This window comes from Pleurodeles waltl, chromosome 6 (genome assembly GCF_031143425.1).
Source record: "Pleurodeles waltl isolate 20211129_DDA chromosome 6, aPleWal1.hap1.20221129, whole genome shotgun sequence".
NCBI classification, from domain to species: domain Eukaryota; kingdom Metazoa; phylum Chordata; class Amphibia; order Caudata; family Salamandridae; genus Pleurodeles; species Pleurodeles waltl.
Genome location: NC_090445.1, coordinates 344651131 through 344672191, shown reverse-complemented (window position 1 = coordinate 344672191; position 21061 = coordinate 344651131). Strand labels below are relative to the sequence as shown.

The window sequence follows — 21061 nt, the reverse complement described above, 5'->3', positions numbered from 1 at the left end:
CAACGCGAATGAGCATATCAAGTACTGTACATGACAGCCCTAGGCAAAGGTAGAGATTATATGTGGTACAGCATCTGATTAAATGTGCAGCCGGAACCTTGCCTTCCTAGAATAAGCAGCTGATAAGATATGTAAAAACAGTAGCTAAAATATTAATAAAAATTTGTATGAAAGTAAAGTAAGGCATAAAGCTGTGAAACTAAGCTAAGACAGGGGTGCTCGACCTAGGTACTAAAAAGGGTTCTTGCGACAGCACTACATTTTTCACCTACAACTATGGACAGTATGTTGCTAATTAAATTCCAAATTATATTTAATGCTTTGGACATATGCTTTCTCTTTTGTCCCCTTCCGCCCTTAATGTATGTGAACAGACATTCCGTCTCCTCAAAGCAATTTTCTGACCTAGTGTCCCAGCAGAAAGATCCCTAAATGAAAGGTTACCCATTACCCAGTAAGGTTTCATATTCTCATAGCTAGGCCCCAATATGTGTATTCTATCATTTCTTTACAGGTACTTATTTAATCATATAATTAGTCTCCTCATTGTTCCAATAGTCTATACTTCTTTGAGGTGCTCACATGTATAGTGCTTGAAAACCCAACCATGCATTTGATACTATGTAAGCTGTGCTCTTAAATTTTATGATATGTGTACTCCCCATACACGTGAAGTATGTCCCATTCAGAAAAGTTTGTTTTGGATAGGCTTTTCCCCAATGAAGCTCTTGACAAGACATGTCTCCTTCTTGGAACCTCTTTCACCCAATTAAAAAGCCTATTCACTGCATTTGTAAATCTGTAAAGTATCTGTTGTTTTTTAAGTGATTAACCTTGAGACATTTGTTTGACCACATGTTCCATTAGTCCAGTTTAGTGTCCTGAACATTCACTTTGGTTGTTATGGAGTAATCTTGAGACCTACTGTCTTTTAAAGTTGATGTGTGAGGGAAGGTGTGCTTTTGCATTTCCATATTGCCTTTGCTATTTCAATGGTCCAAGTGAGAATGTGCCAATTCTTTCAGAGCCAGTGACTCAGTGAGTGTTACTGAATGTTGTTTTTGTTACGTCTTTTGCCACTCCTCACCTCTCCCCCATCCTTTGTTTGAGCCTCCTCTTTCTCTCCTTGTTCTTAACATATACATATTCTTCATTGTTTTTCACATCTATCTTTTTCTACCTCTCTAACTTATTTTCTCCACTCATTTGCCATTATTTGTTTCTTGTGTTCTTGCAAAGTTTGTCCTGTTTTTTGCTTCTGATTTTCAATCCCATACCACCCCCTCTTCCTAACCTTCAACTTACTGTTTCTCTCCCCCACTCACTTTTTTTTTCCTTTACGCAGTGGCGTGCAACGGAAATGCCGTTATTTTCACCAACATTTTCGGGATCATCCAGAGCCCCTCATTTCCAAAACATGATGGGGCTATCAGCAACTGCACCTGGATCATTGAAGGAAGGAGTGAGGAGATAATCTCTATCAGGTGCACACTACTTTATATGTCTGTCTTGTGTCTAAGTCCCAAAGTGCCTGGCTTATTTATGGTCTCTATCTTTCTGTCTTGCAGGGATGTTGGTCTTTTGGCGTTTCTGCCTTGTGGTGTGTTTTTTTTTAGATACTGTGGAAATCGCATATTATTCTGAAGTGACCTGTGTGGGTTCCGTTTACCACTTTATGACCGGGACCAAAATTAATGATGCATTCCAAACTATATATTCCAAGAGACTCTCTTTAGGCATTTGACTCACTGTGTAGCAAGGGTGAGCAGCTAAGGCTTACTCCTGAAAGCAAGAGGGCTTCCAGTTTCAGAGGCAGTTTCGTACAATAGAAAAACACTATAATGTCATAGCCCAGTCAGTGATTCATTTTGTAAAGTGAATACACTTTATAAAGTGAATACACACTGGGCACTTAAACACAAATGCGTGCTCTTTCACTACCTGGACTCACGCCCCTGATATTTCCTTCTTAACAGAAATCTGAGTGGATGAGTTTTCCAACCCTGATTTAGCTGCTGCACTTCCTGCGGGGTATGCTATCAGTAGCTTAGATTGAGAGGGGAAGCACTACGGAGGATTGGCAATAATATGCATAAATTGTTTTGAGACCATCTGGGAATCAGTTAAAATAGCTGATTGTGAAGCTCTTTTCTTTAATTGTAAATTGAATTGTCGCTCTAGGGTCTATTACTTGTTGATCTATAGACCTCCCAGCCCTAAAATGACATTTTTTGGAACAAAGGATGATAGAGATAGCTATCGGGGGATCAGCTCTCAATCTCTTATGTTCTTTTCTTGATGTTAGAGAACAATCGGTGTCTTTAGGAGATTTCACCTCTAAACCATTCTCGTTACTGTGTGGTGCCCCGCAAGGGTCATCACTGAGTCTCACAATATTTGTTAAATATGTGGCTCCACTGGCGAGACTGATGATGACTTTCATTTATTTCAACCATCTCCAGTGCTGATAATACTCAGATAGTAGTATCTATAACCAGTAGCGTGGAGGAGGTGACAGATCGTTTCAACAACTGCATGCAAGTTTGCTGGATGAGTAGAAATTGTCTTAAACTAAATCCCTATAAGATGGCGGTGCATCTCTTTGGAAGTGACACTTCATTTTGGGGCAATGTCTGGTGGCCACAGACCCTTGACCCTTGACCCTCTGCCCTCTCCTGTATCAAAAGTGAGAAACCTGGGAATAATTTTTGATTCTAAACTCTTTCATCCATCAGACCAATCAGCTTGTTTCTTCCTATTTCTTTCTTTTTAAAAACACTGAAGAAAATTCTGCCCTTCATACCTTACGATCTCCCGAAGACAGTCATCACTTCTCTGGTCCTGTCGAGGCTGGATTACTGCAATGCCCTTAGTTTGGGCAAGCAGCAAGGGATGCTAAATGCTTCAGAGGCTACAGAATGCAGAAGCTTGTCTGCTTAAAAACATCAAGAAGTTGAATCGGTCTCTAAAGCATTGGAAGATTTACATTGGCTCCCTGTTGAGAAGAGGGTAGCATTTACGGTGTTATTCTCAGCTCACAAAGCCCTCATTCTGACAGGCCCTGAAAATTTCAAGAGAAAACTCTCTTGATGTTCACCAATAGATACTTTTTTTTTTAATATATATATCTTTTTGAGTTTCCGGATTAGGAAAAAGTACAAACAGTAATAAAATACAGAAAGCATAGATCAGAATGGTAATTAGCAGTTTCAGATATATGGCAAGTACGATACATTTTTTTTTTTTTTTTTGAGGCAGTGACTCAATTCCGCAAGTCCACAGTCTATTCACTCACATTACTGGTATCATCTAATTCATTTCAACCCCCTTCATGGGCTTTCCCATTTTTGGGGGGCATTGTCTGCTTAGGCAAATCGTTTAGTCGGTAAGTATACACCAATCCATGTTATTTTGTTAGTCTTGTAAGTCCAGCAGTTCTGCCGCTGACGATTTCTGGGCTATGTTCCTCTTAGCTACTCCAAGAGACAACCACAGTTTACTATATCAAGGTGAGTCATTACCCCAGATACTGAGTATGCAACATTTGACTGTGTCTAGCACAGTGTATCCCTTCACTGTGTGCAACTTGTCCCTGATGGATGATCAGTTAGGTTTTATTCAAGACAGCTCCAGACCACATGAAGGAACGCCCCCCTTTTGCCCACAACCGTGCAAGCAGTCCGTTGTTGGGCATTTACTCATGGCATGTGGAGTAATGCGTGAGTAGTAGGAGTGATATAGAATGTGTTGCTGGATCAGCTTGAAGCCGGATTTAACTGTGATTTCTCTAGATGCTCCTAGGGCCTCCTTCCCTTCATCTCCGTCAAATTGTCCCACGTCCGTCTCCCATTTGGCTTTAAGAGTTTGCATTGTATCATGGGCATTAATTAACAACTTTTTATGTATCAAAGAAATTGCTTTCGTGCATAGTCGCTCTGACAGGACATGGCCCTCTAGTGGAGAGTGTTCCGTGATGATTGTATTTGTAGGTATGTGTGAGGCAAGAATATGTTTGAGCTGGATGTATGTATAACTTTGTGTAGGCGCCAGTTGGTATTTGTTGGTCAGTTTGGTCAAGTCCAGTAGTGTCAGTCTCCCTGTCATACATCGCCAGCTTTGTCATACCTATCAGTTTCCATTTTGCGAAGCCCTGTAGTTTCCCTACCTCCGATAGTAGGTCCCTGGACCATAGAGGAATCATTTCCATTAGACGACCCCTACAACCCAAAAGTATGGTGGTCTCCCTCAATATCTGGGTGACTGTTCTGGGGTGTACGGGGAGAATGTGAGCTAGTTTGGGCCTATAAAGTCCCCCTCATATCCCTCTCTACCCCACACACATCTGTCCAAACGTATTACCAATTTGTCACAGGGTGCAAAGACCCAATCATTGACTACCATCAACTGTGTGGCCTAGTAGCATTTACATATATCGGGTAGGCCAATTCCCCCGTCATATACTCCCCTGGTTAGTTTTTGGAGGTAGATATGGGGTGGGCTATTGCTCCAGAGTCAAAGTCCGATCACTGTTGCCCAAAGTCTGTTCTTAGGAAAGTCTTTGGGCACCAGGTATAGGGTATTTTGCAGTGCATATATAATGCGTGGCAGGGTCATCATTTTGAACATTGCCGCTCGTCCCAGAAGGGAGAGCGGTAAGGTCCTCCAGTGCTGTACGTCCGCCTCAAAACGCTCCAGGATGGGTTTCAGGTTATTCTTGTAAAACACATGTGGGTCTTTTGTGACATAAAAGCTGAGGTATTTGAATCCCTCGTCTACCATGGGCATAGGTATCTCGTCCCATAGGACCGATTGCGGCCCTATGTTGAGGTGCATGAGTGATTTCTGCCAGTTAATCGTGTATTCTGAAAAAGTGCCAAAGATGCGGAGGATTTGCATTACCCTGGGGCTAGTAAATGTGGGTCTATTACATAGAAAAAATATTATCTGCATATAGGGATATGCGTTCCTCCCATGTCTCCCTCCCCAAGTGATCCCCTGAATCTGTGGATGACCCATGATTCAGATCGCCAGGGGCTCTAGTGCTAGGGCAAATATCAGTGGAGAGAGTGGGCATCTCTGTCGCCTCCCTCGTGTAATTCAGAGGTGCACGAAGACCAAATAGATACTTACGCTTGGCAGTCTCCAAAAAAAGTGGTGGCGCAGAGAATCTACAAATCCTGCTGGGGTGGCAGAGGATTTGTTTGCTCTACTTGCCAGCTCTGGAACCAAATGCCTGAGCATTTGAGAGGCCAGTCTAATTTGCAGATTTTCAGAAAACCTGAAAACATGGCTTTTTGCTCTCCCACTGTAGTTTGATTTGTGATGTAGTATATGTTTCCGATAGCAGATGTTAGCGCCAAGACGGCTTCGGGCATACATCGCTCTCTATATAATCAAAAGTAGTCATTAAAAGAAAAGTACCTTATTAACTTTGAAGTAAATAGGGCATTTATAATTATGCTAGATAAAAACAAAAGCTAAATCCCCTGAATTATAATTCTCATGCATGATTGCATACAGATATGGATGTCAGTACCCTAGAATGCTCTTGAATAAAAGGTGACAACTCCAATTTAACCTGAAAATGGTTGTAACTAAAACCCACCACTCACACATGATTCCCACCCTCAAAACGTGAGCTTCCAGAGATGTAGGTATGTGGTATTTGTATTGCACAAACCTAGCTGGAAGGCAGCAAAGCAGTGTGCTAAGTTGAAGGCAAATATAGAGTCAACAAATGATTGGGTGGGAAGTTGGGCCCTGAATATAGAAGTGGACTGTTACTGTGCAATGATATGCCCAAATGCCTAATATTCACTCACTAAGGGTGTGGGGGGGAGGAAGAGGAATCGCTGTCTCGTCTCTCGAGTTCCAGGACTAGTTAAGAGCCCAAACCTGTCCCTTTGGCTTATGTATGAGGACAAATAACTATTGAGGACCAGCTCCCAGAGGATCTCTCAAGATAATAATAAAAGCTCAAGGTATTCTAACTTAAAATCTACTGATCACAGTAGAGATTAATCAGTTGTGGACCAGCCACTGGGACCACTGGCCCCAACAGTGAACCAGGATCATGCAGATTACCGCTGGTCAGTTCAGGTACATAGGATATCACAACTACATCTGTCCTAGAATAACCATACAGTTCCTGGTATATCTCTAGATGTTTCAAATAGTCATTTATTTAAGATTGTTTCTTCCAGCTGACGGGGCTGGGCCCTGGGCCAAGGGTGTGGAGACTGATTGTGTTCTGGTCCTTCTGGCTCCGGGGGACGTATGCAGGAACTTAGAGGCCAGCATGTATACCTCTCTGGCAGATTAGTTGGGCTGCCACAATCAACATTTGGTGGTTCCTACATTCATTAGGGAACAGTCTGTTGCTATTGCTAATGAGGCTTCGTGGGCTCCTTGCCTGATGTCCACATCGATTCTGTGGTGTGATTTGCATTTTTGTTTGTATTGATGCACCCTCTATTCCAGAGATAGCCACAACACAGGAAAGCGTTGAGGGGTGAGTTCCTCTCAGTCACTGGCAACGTACATCCGGGACAATGAGAATGTTCTGGAGACCGCAAAAACCCACCACACCAAGAAAACCAGGCATCAGCAGAGTAAGACAATGTGTGTTTATCTTGAGGCAGGGAAATCCGAGACGGACATCACCAGCTTAACAAGAAAGACAAACATTGTTTTTTGTAGTGCACAAGCTTGGTCCAGTGGACTTCAGTACTCAAGTCTATTCACAGCTCGTACAGACTCAAACATTCTTCAACATGACGAAAACTAAGGACCACATTTATGGAGAATATGCCTAATTTTAAAGGCAAAAATCGGTATGCACTCTGCTATTGGAGGTGAAGGAAAAATGCTTCTGCCCTAACTAAGATCACATAGTCACCACTGTCTGTCACCATCTAGCTGGTTTTGAGAGGGCATGAGGATACACTTTAAATTTCCTCTGACATCTGAGCAGAATTCAAAATCCTAATCCCCAAAGAGCACCTCCAGTGAAGCAATGTTAATGAAATAATACTGTACCGGCTAAATACCTCATCCTGTGATTTCACTAATGCTGGGTGTATGATTAGAGAATCTGTATTAATATAACTTGCATCATGAGGTCCTCATCCACTCTTCATCCCCAAGCTGTCATATGTAGGTCCTTATCCACTCTTCATCGCCAAGCTGTCATATGTACAGCATCCAGTAAAGCTCAATTCAAAGGCAACTACAGTACAGTTTCTCTTTGCGTATCTCATGACTGTTTTTCTTAATACTTCCTGTTGGATGCCTCATGCTGTATATGTCTTTAGCTCAGTCCTGCTGGTCTGAAATTGTTGTTGCTGTTATTCTGTCTCTGATGTCAATGTTCCATATTGGGTGTGACAAATTTGTGTCTCTGTGACCACTTGTCCATCTCTCTTGTGTTTCCATTACCAAAGTTCCTAAGTTGTTTTTTCCTTCATGAAGGTTTGGAAGGTTTGTGGTCCCCTGCAGCTTGGATATTCTCACCATCTATGCATCTGGGCAGCAGGCCTTCAGACTATGTGGCATAAAGCCCCCGAAGTCCATGTACCTTCCTGGGGGCAATGTGACCATTCTGTACAGCACCCATCGGGGCCCTGATGTCGGCTTCCAGTTGTCGTTCACCAAAGGTATGGGACCTTCCTAGATCTATCATAAACTTGCAGCACAGACATAGCCACCCACACCTGTTATTCACATACAACATGCAGAGAACACTTAAACCTGTCATACCCGCATGAAATCCCCCCCCCAACCCTGTTCTACATATATATCATCTAGATGATCCCATGACGTGCCAAAAATATATAGTATCCACAGATTGCTCCTTTCTGTCATACTAGAACATCAGACAGAGTTATCATCTAAACTGCTTCCAGGCACATCAACAGCTTCTCTTTGGCCCTTACTCTTTTGTGTTCTCAATCTATGTCTATATCTACCCATACCTAAGAGTGACAAGCCCTGATGTTGCGTAAACTAAGGGGTTAGCTTAATTCTGCCAGGTTCGACTTTCCCATCTATGGATGCCTGAATTTAGTTCAGTGAACCAATGCTTGAACGTGAAAGTACAGGTTCCCCAGTATTGGATCTTTCATAGATTCACAGACTTGAATCATTCCCCGTCGTTGAAGTGGGAGTCCCACTGTATTACAATAAAGCAATGTGCATTATTATAATGGATAGACTAGCATTGAACCTTAGGTTTTATAGTCTATCCATGTCTTTTTTTTTAAAAGGACCAAACCACAAACCTTAGCCATTCAGGCCACAGCACGCTCTAAAACACTCCTAACAGAGGCTGATTCCCTCAAATTTTCTACTGCACATCGTGTGATGGGAATCTCCTTGAGCTCTGCTCAAATTACTTGTTTCCTCTCAGCTTTTTCAAAGGAATTTATTTCCTAGCATCATCATTTCTTCTATCTGCGGATTTTGAGTGGATACTGTCCCAACTCACCAAGAAAGGACTTTTCAGAGCCTGTGGGAAGAAGAGGCTTCATTCGGATGACCCAAATAAAGAAAGCATGTATTGCTACTATCCATAGCATAAGGTGAGAGGCTGTAAATTGTGTCGCACCTTTTCTCAGAAGACTCTCAAGAGACAGGGAAGGTAGACTTTAGCTGTGGCTACTAAAGCTAAAGACCAGAGAGTGCCAGTTATCTGAGGAGGATAGTGATGACTCTTCACACACGTCATCTTCCCTTAAAAGACCTAAAACTGGGTGTAAAATCACCTCGGAACCACCTCAAAGGTCATTAAAAAAATGAAAACATAATACTACTGGGCACAAAAAGAGACAGGAGGACCTTCCTTCATCCTCCAAAAAACTTGCCTCAGAAAGGACTCGCTCTGAGTTCTTCCCTGAAAGTATCACTTCCAAAGTGCTTCACAGTCTGTGCTGTCGACGACAAAAGCCAAGAAAATGTACCCTCGTCGACAAAGGCACCTTTAATGATGTGCTCGTCGACGACCACGTCTACAGTAACAACAACCACAGCTATGTCGACCTTTTCTGCATCAGCGTCTCCTATGATAATCTCATAGTCACCGCTCCCATCGACTATTATCACAGTGAATATATTGAAACTCCAGTCAACGAAGATACCATAGACCTCATTTGTCAACTTATCGTTGATGAAGATCCCATCAGCGTCAAAATACTCGTCGGTGCGCTAACAGTTGGCGTCAATACTGATATTGATAACGATTGACTCATTAAGGACACTGCTGACCATACCACCGACGAAGCACTCAACAATGATATTGTTACGATGATTAGCTAGTCAACGATGATACCGTCAACGCCCCCGTTGACACCCCCAATGATGCTACTGTCGATGATACAAATGACGAATACTTGCTATTGGCGGAGAGAACAAGATAGAACCATCAAAGTGAGGCGTAAAACCACCTACAAAGGTGACATTTTCTGCGTTGCCTTTAATCTTTGTAAAGGGAAATCATCTTCATCCATGCTTTTGACAATTCACATCCCCCCAAGTGGGGTGTTGCCCTATCCACCTGCATGCCTCTTGGATGAGGATGAAGACTCGGACGATGAAGGCCCCCTTGGGGTAGCAAATAGTCCATCCCAGCTGCAGGTAAAATGTCAGCACTTTGGAAATGAAGAAGAATTTCAGGAGGACTATTTATCTGCTGGGGAGCACACAGAACCACACCATCAGAAATATTCAATGCAGGACCAACAGGAGCCATCTATTTCAATGCCTGTGTCGCTATTAACAAATTTACAAAGTATGCTCCAAGGCTGTTATCGCAGATTTCCACCTCTCTGAGGCTCTGTGCACGGAATAAGACAGAATATATGCCTCTACTAGTGCTTAGACACGACCTGAGTACGAAATTGGTAGAATGTGAGTAGGCTAATGGTGCATGTTCCAGATTTGCACACCTCAAAACGTGCAAAGCACTCTACTCAGTCTCTCTATATGGAGATGCTCAAATCCAAATAATAAGATAATACTGTACTGGCTAAATAACTCATCCTGCGATATCGCTAATACTTGATGCATAACTAGAGAATCTGTATTAGTATAACTTTCATAACGGAGCCCTCAGCCACTCTTCTTCTGCAAACTGTCATATGTACAGCATCTAGAATGCCTCCAGCCTGTAGTACATGCACAACACCTTAAACCTCACCCTCCACACATTGTCCTAAATGTCCAAAAGTTGTCTCTCCAAATATATGTGCTTCTGAAAAACCTTAAATATGTCTACATTGCATCGCATCCAGAAGGGTACATAACTATGATATAGATGTACAACAAGGAGAGTCATCTCCTGGACTTTAAGCTGTCACTGACCAAAGCTGTAAAATAACTGAAAAGGACTAATTGCCGTTCTCAGTACAGGAAAAGCAGGAACTGCTGAGAAAGCTTGGGGTGCATGGGGAGAGATATGATAGAGGACAGAAGGGAGATCTGGGACTGCTAACACAGGAGAAAGAGCTAACCAGGTCTACCAAGACATGTGAAAGAAGTATGACCAGACACTGCAGTGAAGAAAGAGTAGGGAGATTAGGGTCTGCTATCACTTCATATCTGTATTTTTGGATAAATTGTCCATTGTGTTTTAACCCAGATTTCCCGTTTAACCATGCATATGTATATGGTAGCCAAAAATGTTTAACCATATTTAGCCACTGCTTCACTATACAACGATTTGAATGACTTGAGGCAAACGTTTTTCTTGCTTTAATATAAGCTAAGTACGTCTTCACTAGAAATGTTATGTGCAGTATTTAAACCTGCCATCCCATAGAGTAGTATATAGATACTTCCGCCTATCTTAAAATATTACACGATTACCAAAACCCATATAGACACCTACTTATGAATTCATACATGTCTGGATTAGATGTCAAACGTTATTATAAAATCTGCGGTTTGTAACTCTGAGTCCCTACCACTTTTTTGCACTTTCTTTTGGCATAATGCAATGCAGAACCAATACTACAATGTATGAGCTATGTCCTAGCTGTTTTCTTAATACCCATTCTGCTTTCCCAGGACCTCTGCGTAAGTACTCCGAAATTACTGCTTTCAGGGGTGATGTAATCCTGAGTTTATCATAATCACTGTATGGAGCAGTAACCTTTTGAAAAGTACTTTTTTTTTGTTAAAATCTTTATTTTTATTGATTTTCAAAAGCAATGATACATATGACTTGTCATTCTCACTGTTCTCAGTGGGCCCATCGGCCAGTGTTCTTGGCAAGTCAAGGGCATCAGAGATCATAGACCAGAGACGACAGAAGAAAGACTGAACAGGACACCAACACCCAGTTCTGGCCCAACCATATTTCCTGTTTAGTGATTGGTCATAACTTGTCCCCATCCCCCAAATCTCAATACATTTGTTGCTGGTGGTAATCAATTATTTATGTCCTAGAGAGGAATATCGCCAGAAACAGATCCTTTCCACCCATTCTGTGTTCCCATTTTATTCATGTTATTTGGTCTGAAACATATCCTTCACAAGGCTACCCAAGGTCGTAGATAGCAACAGATATGTGTGTGACCCAATGTCTAGTACAGATAAAGGTCTTTTTTCCCCCAAGGTGCCGGTCAGCCTTGTCTTATTTTCACTATAGTTGCATCCCCTGCGTTTCCCACAAACATTCAGAATCGCTGTCTATGTAAGTGGGAGCTGTCCATGTCACTGCCAGGTCTGCTGATTCCTTCTGTTTACCAGATATGGTAGCATCCTGACCACCAGTGTTATCTTATGTCTGACAAGGCGATAGGCATCGCTTCTCGTTCCCTGCCTTCCTCTGTCCCACAGTTCAACCATTAATCCAAACTCTTTCCTCCTCTGGTGACAGGAAGTGGGGTTTCCTCTCCTGATATTACACTCAAACGTTCAGGGAAAGACAGCCTGTATTAAAAGTCCTTTTTTCGGAGATCACCTTTTACCCACTCAGAGTTGCAGCACTGTTGCTGAACAACCCTGGTGAAGTTTGGAAAAATCATAATCTTGACTGCCTCCACTTACCCACACCACATCCTTGCCTTTAGAAGTTTTTCTTTGCCTCTGTAATAGACTGAGAGTGCTAAGATGGGCTTCGGGCGTGGCCTAGTTCTTAGTGGTGACACGTGCTGTTCCTACCCTCTGCAACATATACAATGTTGGGAGACCCCTTAGCCTCAGTACTTCCAGAATAGAGTGATTCACAAACAGTTCCTTGCACTTCCCTGCGCACATTCATGCACCCTCACTAATATCATATTGTTGTACATCAAATATTCTTCTGCATCTTCAACGTCCGTTGGATGTTGTTGTCACAGACTGCCTCTACATGTGTATTTTGCTTCACAGCAGATCTTTTGCCTCATGCTACCATTAAGAAAGCCGTGCACGTGGGTTTCGGCCCCCTCTTTGAAGCAGGCACTGGGCCTGACTTGGTCTCCTCATATACAGCAGGCCTTATGTGGAAGGTATATTTTTCCAGTTTGTTTTACCCCTCCTTTTTTTTTTTTAACAGGTTTATGGTCCCTTTTCCTTGATGGCACTCCGATGCTGGGGCACAGTGTCGAAGATCAGTTGCCAATGTATGGGCAGTCATTTTTAGGGTCAAGCCTGGGTCGCATGCGAGACGCTTTAGGAGTTAGAAAAGGGCTCGGAGCTCCGTCCATGTCACGTCACTGTCTTTCATTGGTTCGTGGGCTTGCCTGTTAAAATCTGCTTGCTTTCATTAGTGGAAGGCATGCATAAGTCATGCCTTTTCCGGTGGTAAGCCCTCCTCGAGCGCAGCGACCAAGTACTGAAAACATGCAAGGCTCGCTGTTTTCCGTCAGTTTTATGGAATACTTTTTATCTTTGTTCGTAGCGCGATCTCGCTTGGTAGAAGTCGAGCGCTTTCCATGTTACATAGTTAATTGTACTTTTGCCGGTTACTTAGATAATTGCACTTTTACCAATAGGTTTCACTACGAGTGAACTGTAGCAGCGCGATTGCGCTCCTTTTTTTCCCCATTTAATGTGGCAAGAAAAGTCTGGTTGGGCGTTTACAACTGCTGATAGCTCTAACTCTGAGAAATGCGAGACCCATTGCATTGCAAATGCTTGTTTTGTTGATGCGGGGGAACCCACTTGTGAAGCTTGTCTACTCCCTACTTTGGGCCACCAGTGAGGATGCCTCCTCAGCTTGCTTCCTTGGATTCTCTGCTTGCAAGTTGGTTTCCTAACTGTTTACTTAGTCCTCCCCACCCCCAAGCCTTTACCCCTCATAAACCACTGGTAGATGTTATGCAGGCTGGAGAGAGCAATTGGGACGCAGATTACTTACAGTTTCGCCTTCCAAAGACCTCCCAGCTGCAAGTAGGGCCCCCAAGGCCTGTCAGCCCCACGACACACATCCCTAAACCGACTCAGTTTCAGTTTAACCCCACCCAGCAAAACTTAATTTGTATTGCATTCCAAGTCACTGCAGTCTTCTGAGGCAGGACAGCTCATCAGCTAGCCCCTACGAGGCACCTGGCTTCCTGGGTTCTTCATGATGTGGAGACCAGCTACTATCTCCATTGTAAGGATCTCCACCATCCCGTACGTGCACATCTAGGCCATAGATGTCAATAAAGCAGTCCCAGGCGTAGGGGTACGTTGCCACCAATCACTGTGCTTTAATTATCTATCTGTCCTTGGACTTAACCTCACCAGCAAGATCCAGGGCACATTGGCGTCACAGAAAGAGTTGCCCCATCTTCTCCCCCTAACAGGATGAGGTAGGATTTTATTGGCTGGAGCCCTGGCTTCTGAGAGTTCTGCTAGAAAATGGCCATTTGATCACCCTGCAGGCCACATTCTGTACAAGGTAATTTGTTGATCTTCTCTCCTATGTCCTCACCCTATTACATTCACTCATCTCACCCTGTCCCATCTGCTGGTTTTTTGTCAACATCAGATAGGAAATACTTAAAATTTACTTAGCGTCACTTAAATCAACGTTGTTGGTACATTGACCATCCTGCAGTGGACACGATCCTATCTCGTCTTACTACCAAACTGCTGTAAGAGACAATGAGTTGCATCCTGGCCAGGATTTTTAGCACTTGGGACTTTTTCCATGATCTAAAATATTTGCTTCCTGAGTTTTTACACACAATAGCTGTATGGAAAACAATGTAGAAGAAATGTTTACCCCAAGGTACACTGTAGAGGCATAAAAGCACAAGTGACATTGAATACAGTGTTCTTTCTGAGCAGAGTACTTTGCACCAGTTACAAAATATAGTCCCTCCCAAGGGCTACGTACGTACGTACTGCTGAACTAGGTAAAGATGAGTAATTGGGTGCTGCTGTGAGATGAGATAGGGAGAGAGTGCAGAGACTACAGAGAGAAGCGGAAATAGCAGTCTGAGGCTAGAAAATACAAAGGAGAGAGAAAGTTAAGAACTGCTATGAGAGCAGAACAAGGACTGCTTGGACCGAAGGAAACAAGCCAGCTGGTCTGACCTTGGCAAGCCTCCATTTTATTTAGTTTTTTTTCCATATGCAATTAACTTTAAAAGTGCATACGTAATACATTTAGGAATGCAACTGCATGAAGGTGGTGTGAACTTGTTTGCACTTTAAAGTATGTAAAAACAATGACCCATCTAAAAAAAGATTAAATTAGAGCAGAGATTGGACTTGAAGCCCTGGCACTGAAGTGGAGAACTTGCTAAGCAGATGAGCACACATCCAAGTACTAAATGCAATCAGCCACACTGAAAGAGCCAATCAAGGGCGTCTGTCTACTTACTCATTGCTCCATGCCCCTGGTAGACAGAAGCAAAATGTTAGGCATTTGAAATAGACCAATATAAGAAGATAGCAAACTGAAAGTCCCTCTGTGTACTTGTATATGTATTTTGTTTTATAAAATATGAGGCTGATGCAGTTAAAGCAGTCTGTAGGCCACACCTAAACAATAGGGAGTGTTTGGTCTTCAGACAGAGGAACAAGTACGACACACTTGAAAAGCTAAAGCATGACCTGCTGACGAGAGTTAAAATAGCAGGGAGATTGTGCATTGCAGTGTAAAGGAAGCAGAGGCAGAGCTCCAGTGAAAGGGTGAGCAGCTACTACTGAGAATGAGGATTGCATGGAGAAAGTACAACAGCGTAAGAACAATAGACTGAGGATAAATGGGTAGAACAGGAATTGCTGAGAGAGAAAAAGGAGAGCAATGGGGAAGAATACAGCAAGGGTAAGAAAGCAGAGGATTGTGGAACTCTATGCAGGAGCTGCAGATAATAGATAGCAAAGGGGACAGCAACTGCAGTCAATAGAGAGAACAAAAGAAATAACTGTAAATGCTGAGGAGAATGAAGAGGAGGTATTGCTGAGAATGGACAGAAGCTAACGTAGGGACTACCTAATGGAGACAGGACAGGCATCAGGAACTTCTGAGTGGTAATCATGAAGTGTTTGGAGGCAGTTGCCCGTGGCCAAGGGAACTCTGGGGTGAGGGGCAATACCATAGCGACAAAGTTTATAGTTTGCATGTGTGTGACATTTTCCTTAGGGAACATATGTGTGACAGTTCACTGCCCTATGTGTGAAAGTGTGAGTGGTACTGTATAGCAAGTAGAACAAAGTAGGCATATCATGTGATGAGATAAATGTGAGAAATTACCAAATTAGTGGACTGTCATGGTTTAGCAGCTGTCTTAAAGCAGTTGCAACACACCTGAACGTGCTTATCATAGGTCACTAACCTATCGATTTTTAACAAGACACAGGGAGCTCTGGTACCTAAATGTTTTAGGGAAAACAGAAGATATTGCAGAAGAATGATTGTAAAAGTCTTAGCCACTGGCAATAGCGCAGGCTGCATTCTAGTTGTTTTTTACCCACTGTGGCATTTCAGACTGATATAAGACATATGCAGTCATGGGTGACAGTCACATCCTGTCATGCATATCAGGAGACATTTGGAGATGTGGACCATTCCCAATAGATTTTCAGTGGCTCAGTGTCCTTGTATTGCGGGTTCCTTCAGTTACAGAGGTTAACATCAGATACGCAGGGTACAGAGGAGAGTTCGGGAAACAGCCTTTTTATGCTTCTGGCAGACGACAGTCCTAGGACATAATTCTGAGCTGAGTGACAGTGAACATTCCGCATTGCATGTGGTATTTGTCAACCACGATCTTAGTCAAAAGGTAGGGAAGTGCTGTACAGTGTCAAAGGCAAGCATACAGTCAACGAGTGATAGCAGTAACTAGATTCTGGGAGCAGAAGCTTAACACTATTGCTTAGTGCTATAGGGACGTACTCTTCTGCAGTTCAGAAGGTTCTCCTTTTCAGAGGCATACACCTAGGGAATAATATTTCATCACAAATAACCATAGTAGAGGGTGGACTGTATAGCTAAAATACAATATTTCCAAAAGCTCATTTTCCCCCATCAGAAGAGAACTCCAAGACCAGACTGCGGCCTGCAGCAGATGAGCGTGGATAGGAAATCTCTAGTTCTGGTGATCTGTATTTCATTCCTCAAATCCTATGCAGCCTTAACTTTGGCTGGAAGCAGGACTTGCGGTTTGGGCGTCCATCTGCGCTTGCTCGAGCCTAGAGGAGGCTCGGTAACATCTCTAGGCTTATTGCTTTGAATCGGAGTAGATATTTTGCCATTACCTTTCATTGTGGGGAAAATAAAAGCCACTTTGACTAAAGGCAGTAAGGAGTCGCCGCATAATGCTCTGAGATTGTAAGAGTTGAAGAAAAAATAGCTGCTGCGCAGTGCCAGGGCCAGCAAATATCTTTGAATGGCCACATGATTGCTGTAAATCAAGTGGAAGGCGTCAGTTGTCTGCCCCAGGGCATTACTGCTAGTAATACTAAAAGGCCTGATTGACGTTTTTTTTTTGTTGCAAAGCCCCCACACAATTAGAACTGCTATGAAAGAGGTTCTCCAAACAGTAGAGGGTGAATTTGCTGTTTTAGGAGAGACGGAGGGAGGTAAAGTGTGCATGTAAGCAATCAGTGGTTATCTTCCAGTCTGTCACTAATATTAGCAAGGGGCAAAAATGTCATGTACAATAATCTTTTCGCAATGTGGAAGATGGAAAAAGGGAGATCACAACTTTGCACAATAAATTGATGGAGTATTGTAATAATTTAAAAAAGACATCAGCGATCACGATCCACGTGTCATCTCTTTGAATATAAATTTGAAGAACAGTTGCTCGTCTAAAAGTGTCGGGTCTATTACGTACACGAAAAACAAGGATGGGAGGACAAAATGGGATAAAGTCGACCCTAAGAGGGTTTGTTTTTTTAACATCAGTTTATTACTAAACATTTTGCAGCTTTCCACGCCTCTTTTGCTTTTGAGGCAGATTCTCACTCAGTTTTTGAAGGTTTCAAAATAATCTAGTCTTCAGTGTCCAACATGCTAACCGTTAAATCAGCATCAATCAAGAAATTACCACATAAGTGGTTTCATTCAGACTGCTCTGTTGTACATAGTTTCCTTAACTCCTAATGCTTTTTCATCTCAGTTTTGAGCCTTTTTGGCTACTTCACACTTAGGCTTCCATAACTTTTTTCCACATAAGATATCTATGCCAAATTTTCACTCCGGGTATGTGGATGCCTCTGGAGGTGACCAGGAAAATAACCAAAACATAGCTAAATTTAGTTTTTTATGAAAAAATAGCAACAAAAGTGCTCCGGAAAATAGTGTTTTTCCCTAAAAATGGCAAAAGATTTGCTGTACTAAAGTCACCATCTTTTCAGTTCAGCTTTGAGGAACATGTAGAGCTGTATGGGGAAAACGTTTTTTTTTTTTTTTTTTTTTTTTTTTTACCACAGTTCTGTCATTTTTGTAATAGGTAGCTCGTTTTTCTGAGTTTTAGTATTCTCAACCTACATCCATTTTGTCATGGATACCGATGTGAAACCCATGGATGATTCTGGAATGCTATACATTTCTAAAAAGTAAACAAAAGCCTGAATTCAGGGGGCCATTTCTGGAGATCACTCAAGGTTTTAACTATTGAAATAAAAAATATTGTCAATGAGTAGAAAAAAAAAACCTGCCATTTCTGACAACGTTTTAATCTGTACCTTCTTTTCACAATCATTGATTTACAAAAGCAATATAACATTACGTCTGCTGGACTCTTTGGGTTTGTGGAATATATATAGTGTTTGTAGGTTCTCCAAGGTATTCAGAGCCAACAACTGAGCTCCACCTTACAATAGTTTTTCATTGTGTACTGAGTATAGAGCAATTTATATAGTAAAGACCGAAAAATTTATATGAAGGAATTCTAAGTATTTCTGAAATGTACACCTGATACTGACTTTAGAAGGAGTAGGCATTCATTCATTTTTCAGTTTGTGGGTATTCACACTAGCATGTGATTCATAGGGCATTTTTCAAAATGTCTTCTTTCTTACCCACTGGCTTACATTTGGAAGGTACAAATGCATAGAAATCTAATTGAAAATTACAAATATTTGCTATTCTGTATTCCCATGTCTCCCGATTACAAATGATACTTCACTTCTGTGGGTAGGCATAGAGCCTGCGAGAGGGAAGGGCCCAAATTGCAGTATGGACACATCACATTTTCTCACTGAAAACTGACCCTTTTTAGGTTGAGCCTAGGCAGCGAGCATGCGCTGTCTCTTGACATGCTGTAATCTATTTTCAAAGCACCCATCACATCCCCATCACATTAATTTGTTCCTTGGCCCACCTTTCAAAATTCCTTTGGTTTGTTAGGTAAATGCCTTAGGTTTGTCCCCCCTTGAGGCTGTTTTGTTCCCGCTCTGGAGAGTGACCCTGTTACATGGATTTTTGCACGATCGGCCATATACCTTAGTGTCAGCACACAACTTTTATCTTTTGTCTCTCTGCTTCATGCTCGTGGCAGTATGTTTTTTCTTCCTCTGGCACCTCTCTGTTTCTTTGCTGTATCTGCACCCGAAAAAGGCTGCAAGTTGGAAGGGGATTGTTTTTTATTTATTTATATAGTGCAAAACTCAACTGGAAGATTTGAGCATTTTACATGAGCACGGTTAAATTTGCAGCCCCATTCCTTAATTCTTCCCAAGTTTAGCAGTTCAAAAATATACAGATTGGCACCTTTTAAATAGAAAAAACACAAGGCACACCCTCAACTCAGCTCTCCCCGGCATAATGGGAGTGCCGATACTACAAATTCACTGCACTCTGAAAACTTGCCCCATAATGGTTTGCGGGGCATTGACAACACCTTTTTGCACATAACTCATTCTCTAGCGGCCAAAGGACAATGGACCACCATCAAAACGTTCAGCACAGCATGCTCTTTCTGCCCAGCTCATTTTCTGGGTCCCCACATTAGGTTGGGGTGGGGCAAAATCTTAACCTCTCCCACCATTCAACGTATTTTAAGCTCTCTGATGGCTGGAGTTTTTGCTTCACAGATGGGAGTAGTTTGTGTTCCAAGGGCCTTGTTTGTAATAACATTGTAGCAGGACTGCTAGGCCTCCAAATGTGTAATGCACTACGCCCTCAAGGGGCTGCAGTGCTCTCTGCCCTTCTCTTCTCATGTGGGTATGCTCTCTCGCGGCTGCCTATATGGTTACATGACCCTGTTTCTTCCAAATGCTGGTTTTATTGTGGTGCCCTCTAGGGGATGCTCTGACCATTGCAGTCTAATGCCAAGTGTATGGAGGAATGCACAAGCACAGTTTATTTCTGATAAAGGTTTAATGTGCTGCAGAAAAACTGTAATAAACAAACAAACATTTTTTTTGGGGGGGCAGCCTGGGGGAGATCTCCTGTGGCGATCCCCAAGCAGGGAACCACTGGGTAGAGATATCACTGGAAAGGGGAGATTCTCCCTTTTCCAATATTACCACTCCCACATCAATCAATGTTTGGGGAGCTGAGATATACCCCTGCGAGCACTGATGCAGTGAAAGTAAACAAGCCCATCAGCTTATTTTACTTTCGTTTTTATGATAATGACGTCCACTCATGTAAGCACCAGAGGATTCTTTAAATCCCTCCTCAGCGGCGCCAGTTGTCCATCACACAAACTGTGGAGTGAGTGCGGGCAACACCCATTGGCCGACACCTGCACTTAAAGGATTAAAGCTGTATTACAATCCTTCCCTAGTTGAGAATTATAAAGACACTGTGAAGTTTCAAACAGTCCTTGTTTTGCTGAAAGCAGAAGTAAGATCAAAGGTGTGGGATGATCTGTTGGAGGCAGGCAATGCAAAGGACACTTAAGGGTTTTGGACGGCAGTAAAGGCACATTTTATTGGGATGTCCCAATAAATAATTTTAAAGAGGGTGTTTCTTTATTGGCCCACATTTTGTGCATGTCTTGAGCTGCAGTTGTAATTGCCGTGCCGGACTCTTGGAAGGAAGCTATTCTATTCCCTATTTTTAAGAAAGGAGATGAGAACCAACCCAGTTGCTACAGACCAGTTTGTTTGTTGGACTCTACAACTAAGATCTTGGGTCGAGTAATTTTGTCTACATTGGAAAATTGGGTAGTAGACATAACATCAATCAGAGATTCAGTAAGAGTTTCGTCCAGAATTTGGTACAAGTGAGTAGTGGTTAAATCATTATTTGTTGATTGGTAAATATATCAAGACCAGGGGAGGCGCCATACATTTAGCTTTTATGGACCTCTCCTTTGCCGTTCATTGTGGACATTAATGGAGAACCTGGGGATGGAAAAGGAACTTTTAAGCTTGATTAGGCTCTTACAGTGGGGTACCTCAGTGAGGATGTGTTACAGTCCACAAGGGAAATGTCCCTCAAATGAATTAAAATTGAGGCATTCGACAGGACTGTACTTTGGCCCCTTTTTTGTTTCTATCATTCATCTACGATATGTTTTTTTTTATCACATAGAGATAGGACCTGACCACCCTTGAATGGGGAATGGTCCCATACTAATTTTCCTCTGGCTCCCTTGGTTAACCACCTACCATTCCTGCTCATACCGCTGCTGGATACATACTCTGCAGCCCTCCTCATGAAGTTCACGCTCTGGCCTCCATAGTT

The 21061-nt window shown here is 42.5% G+C and overlaps 1 protein-coding gene across 1 annotated transcript in view; it reads left to right on the top strand.

Annotated features, from left to right (window-relative positions):
* Positions 1 to 21061, top strand: part of LRP10 (LDL receptor related protein 10) — a 244297-nt gene that overhangs the window by 43091 nt on the left and 180145 nt on the right. The window contains exons 4-5 of the mRNA XM_069238242.1: positions 1346 to 1484; positions 7471 to 7655. Of these exons, the coding sequence (XP_069094343.1) occupies positions 1346 to 1484; positions 7471 to 7655 (324 nt within the window). The remainder of the gene's footprint in view (positions 1 to 1345; positions 1485 to 7470; positions 7656 to 21061) is intronic.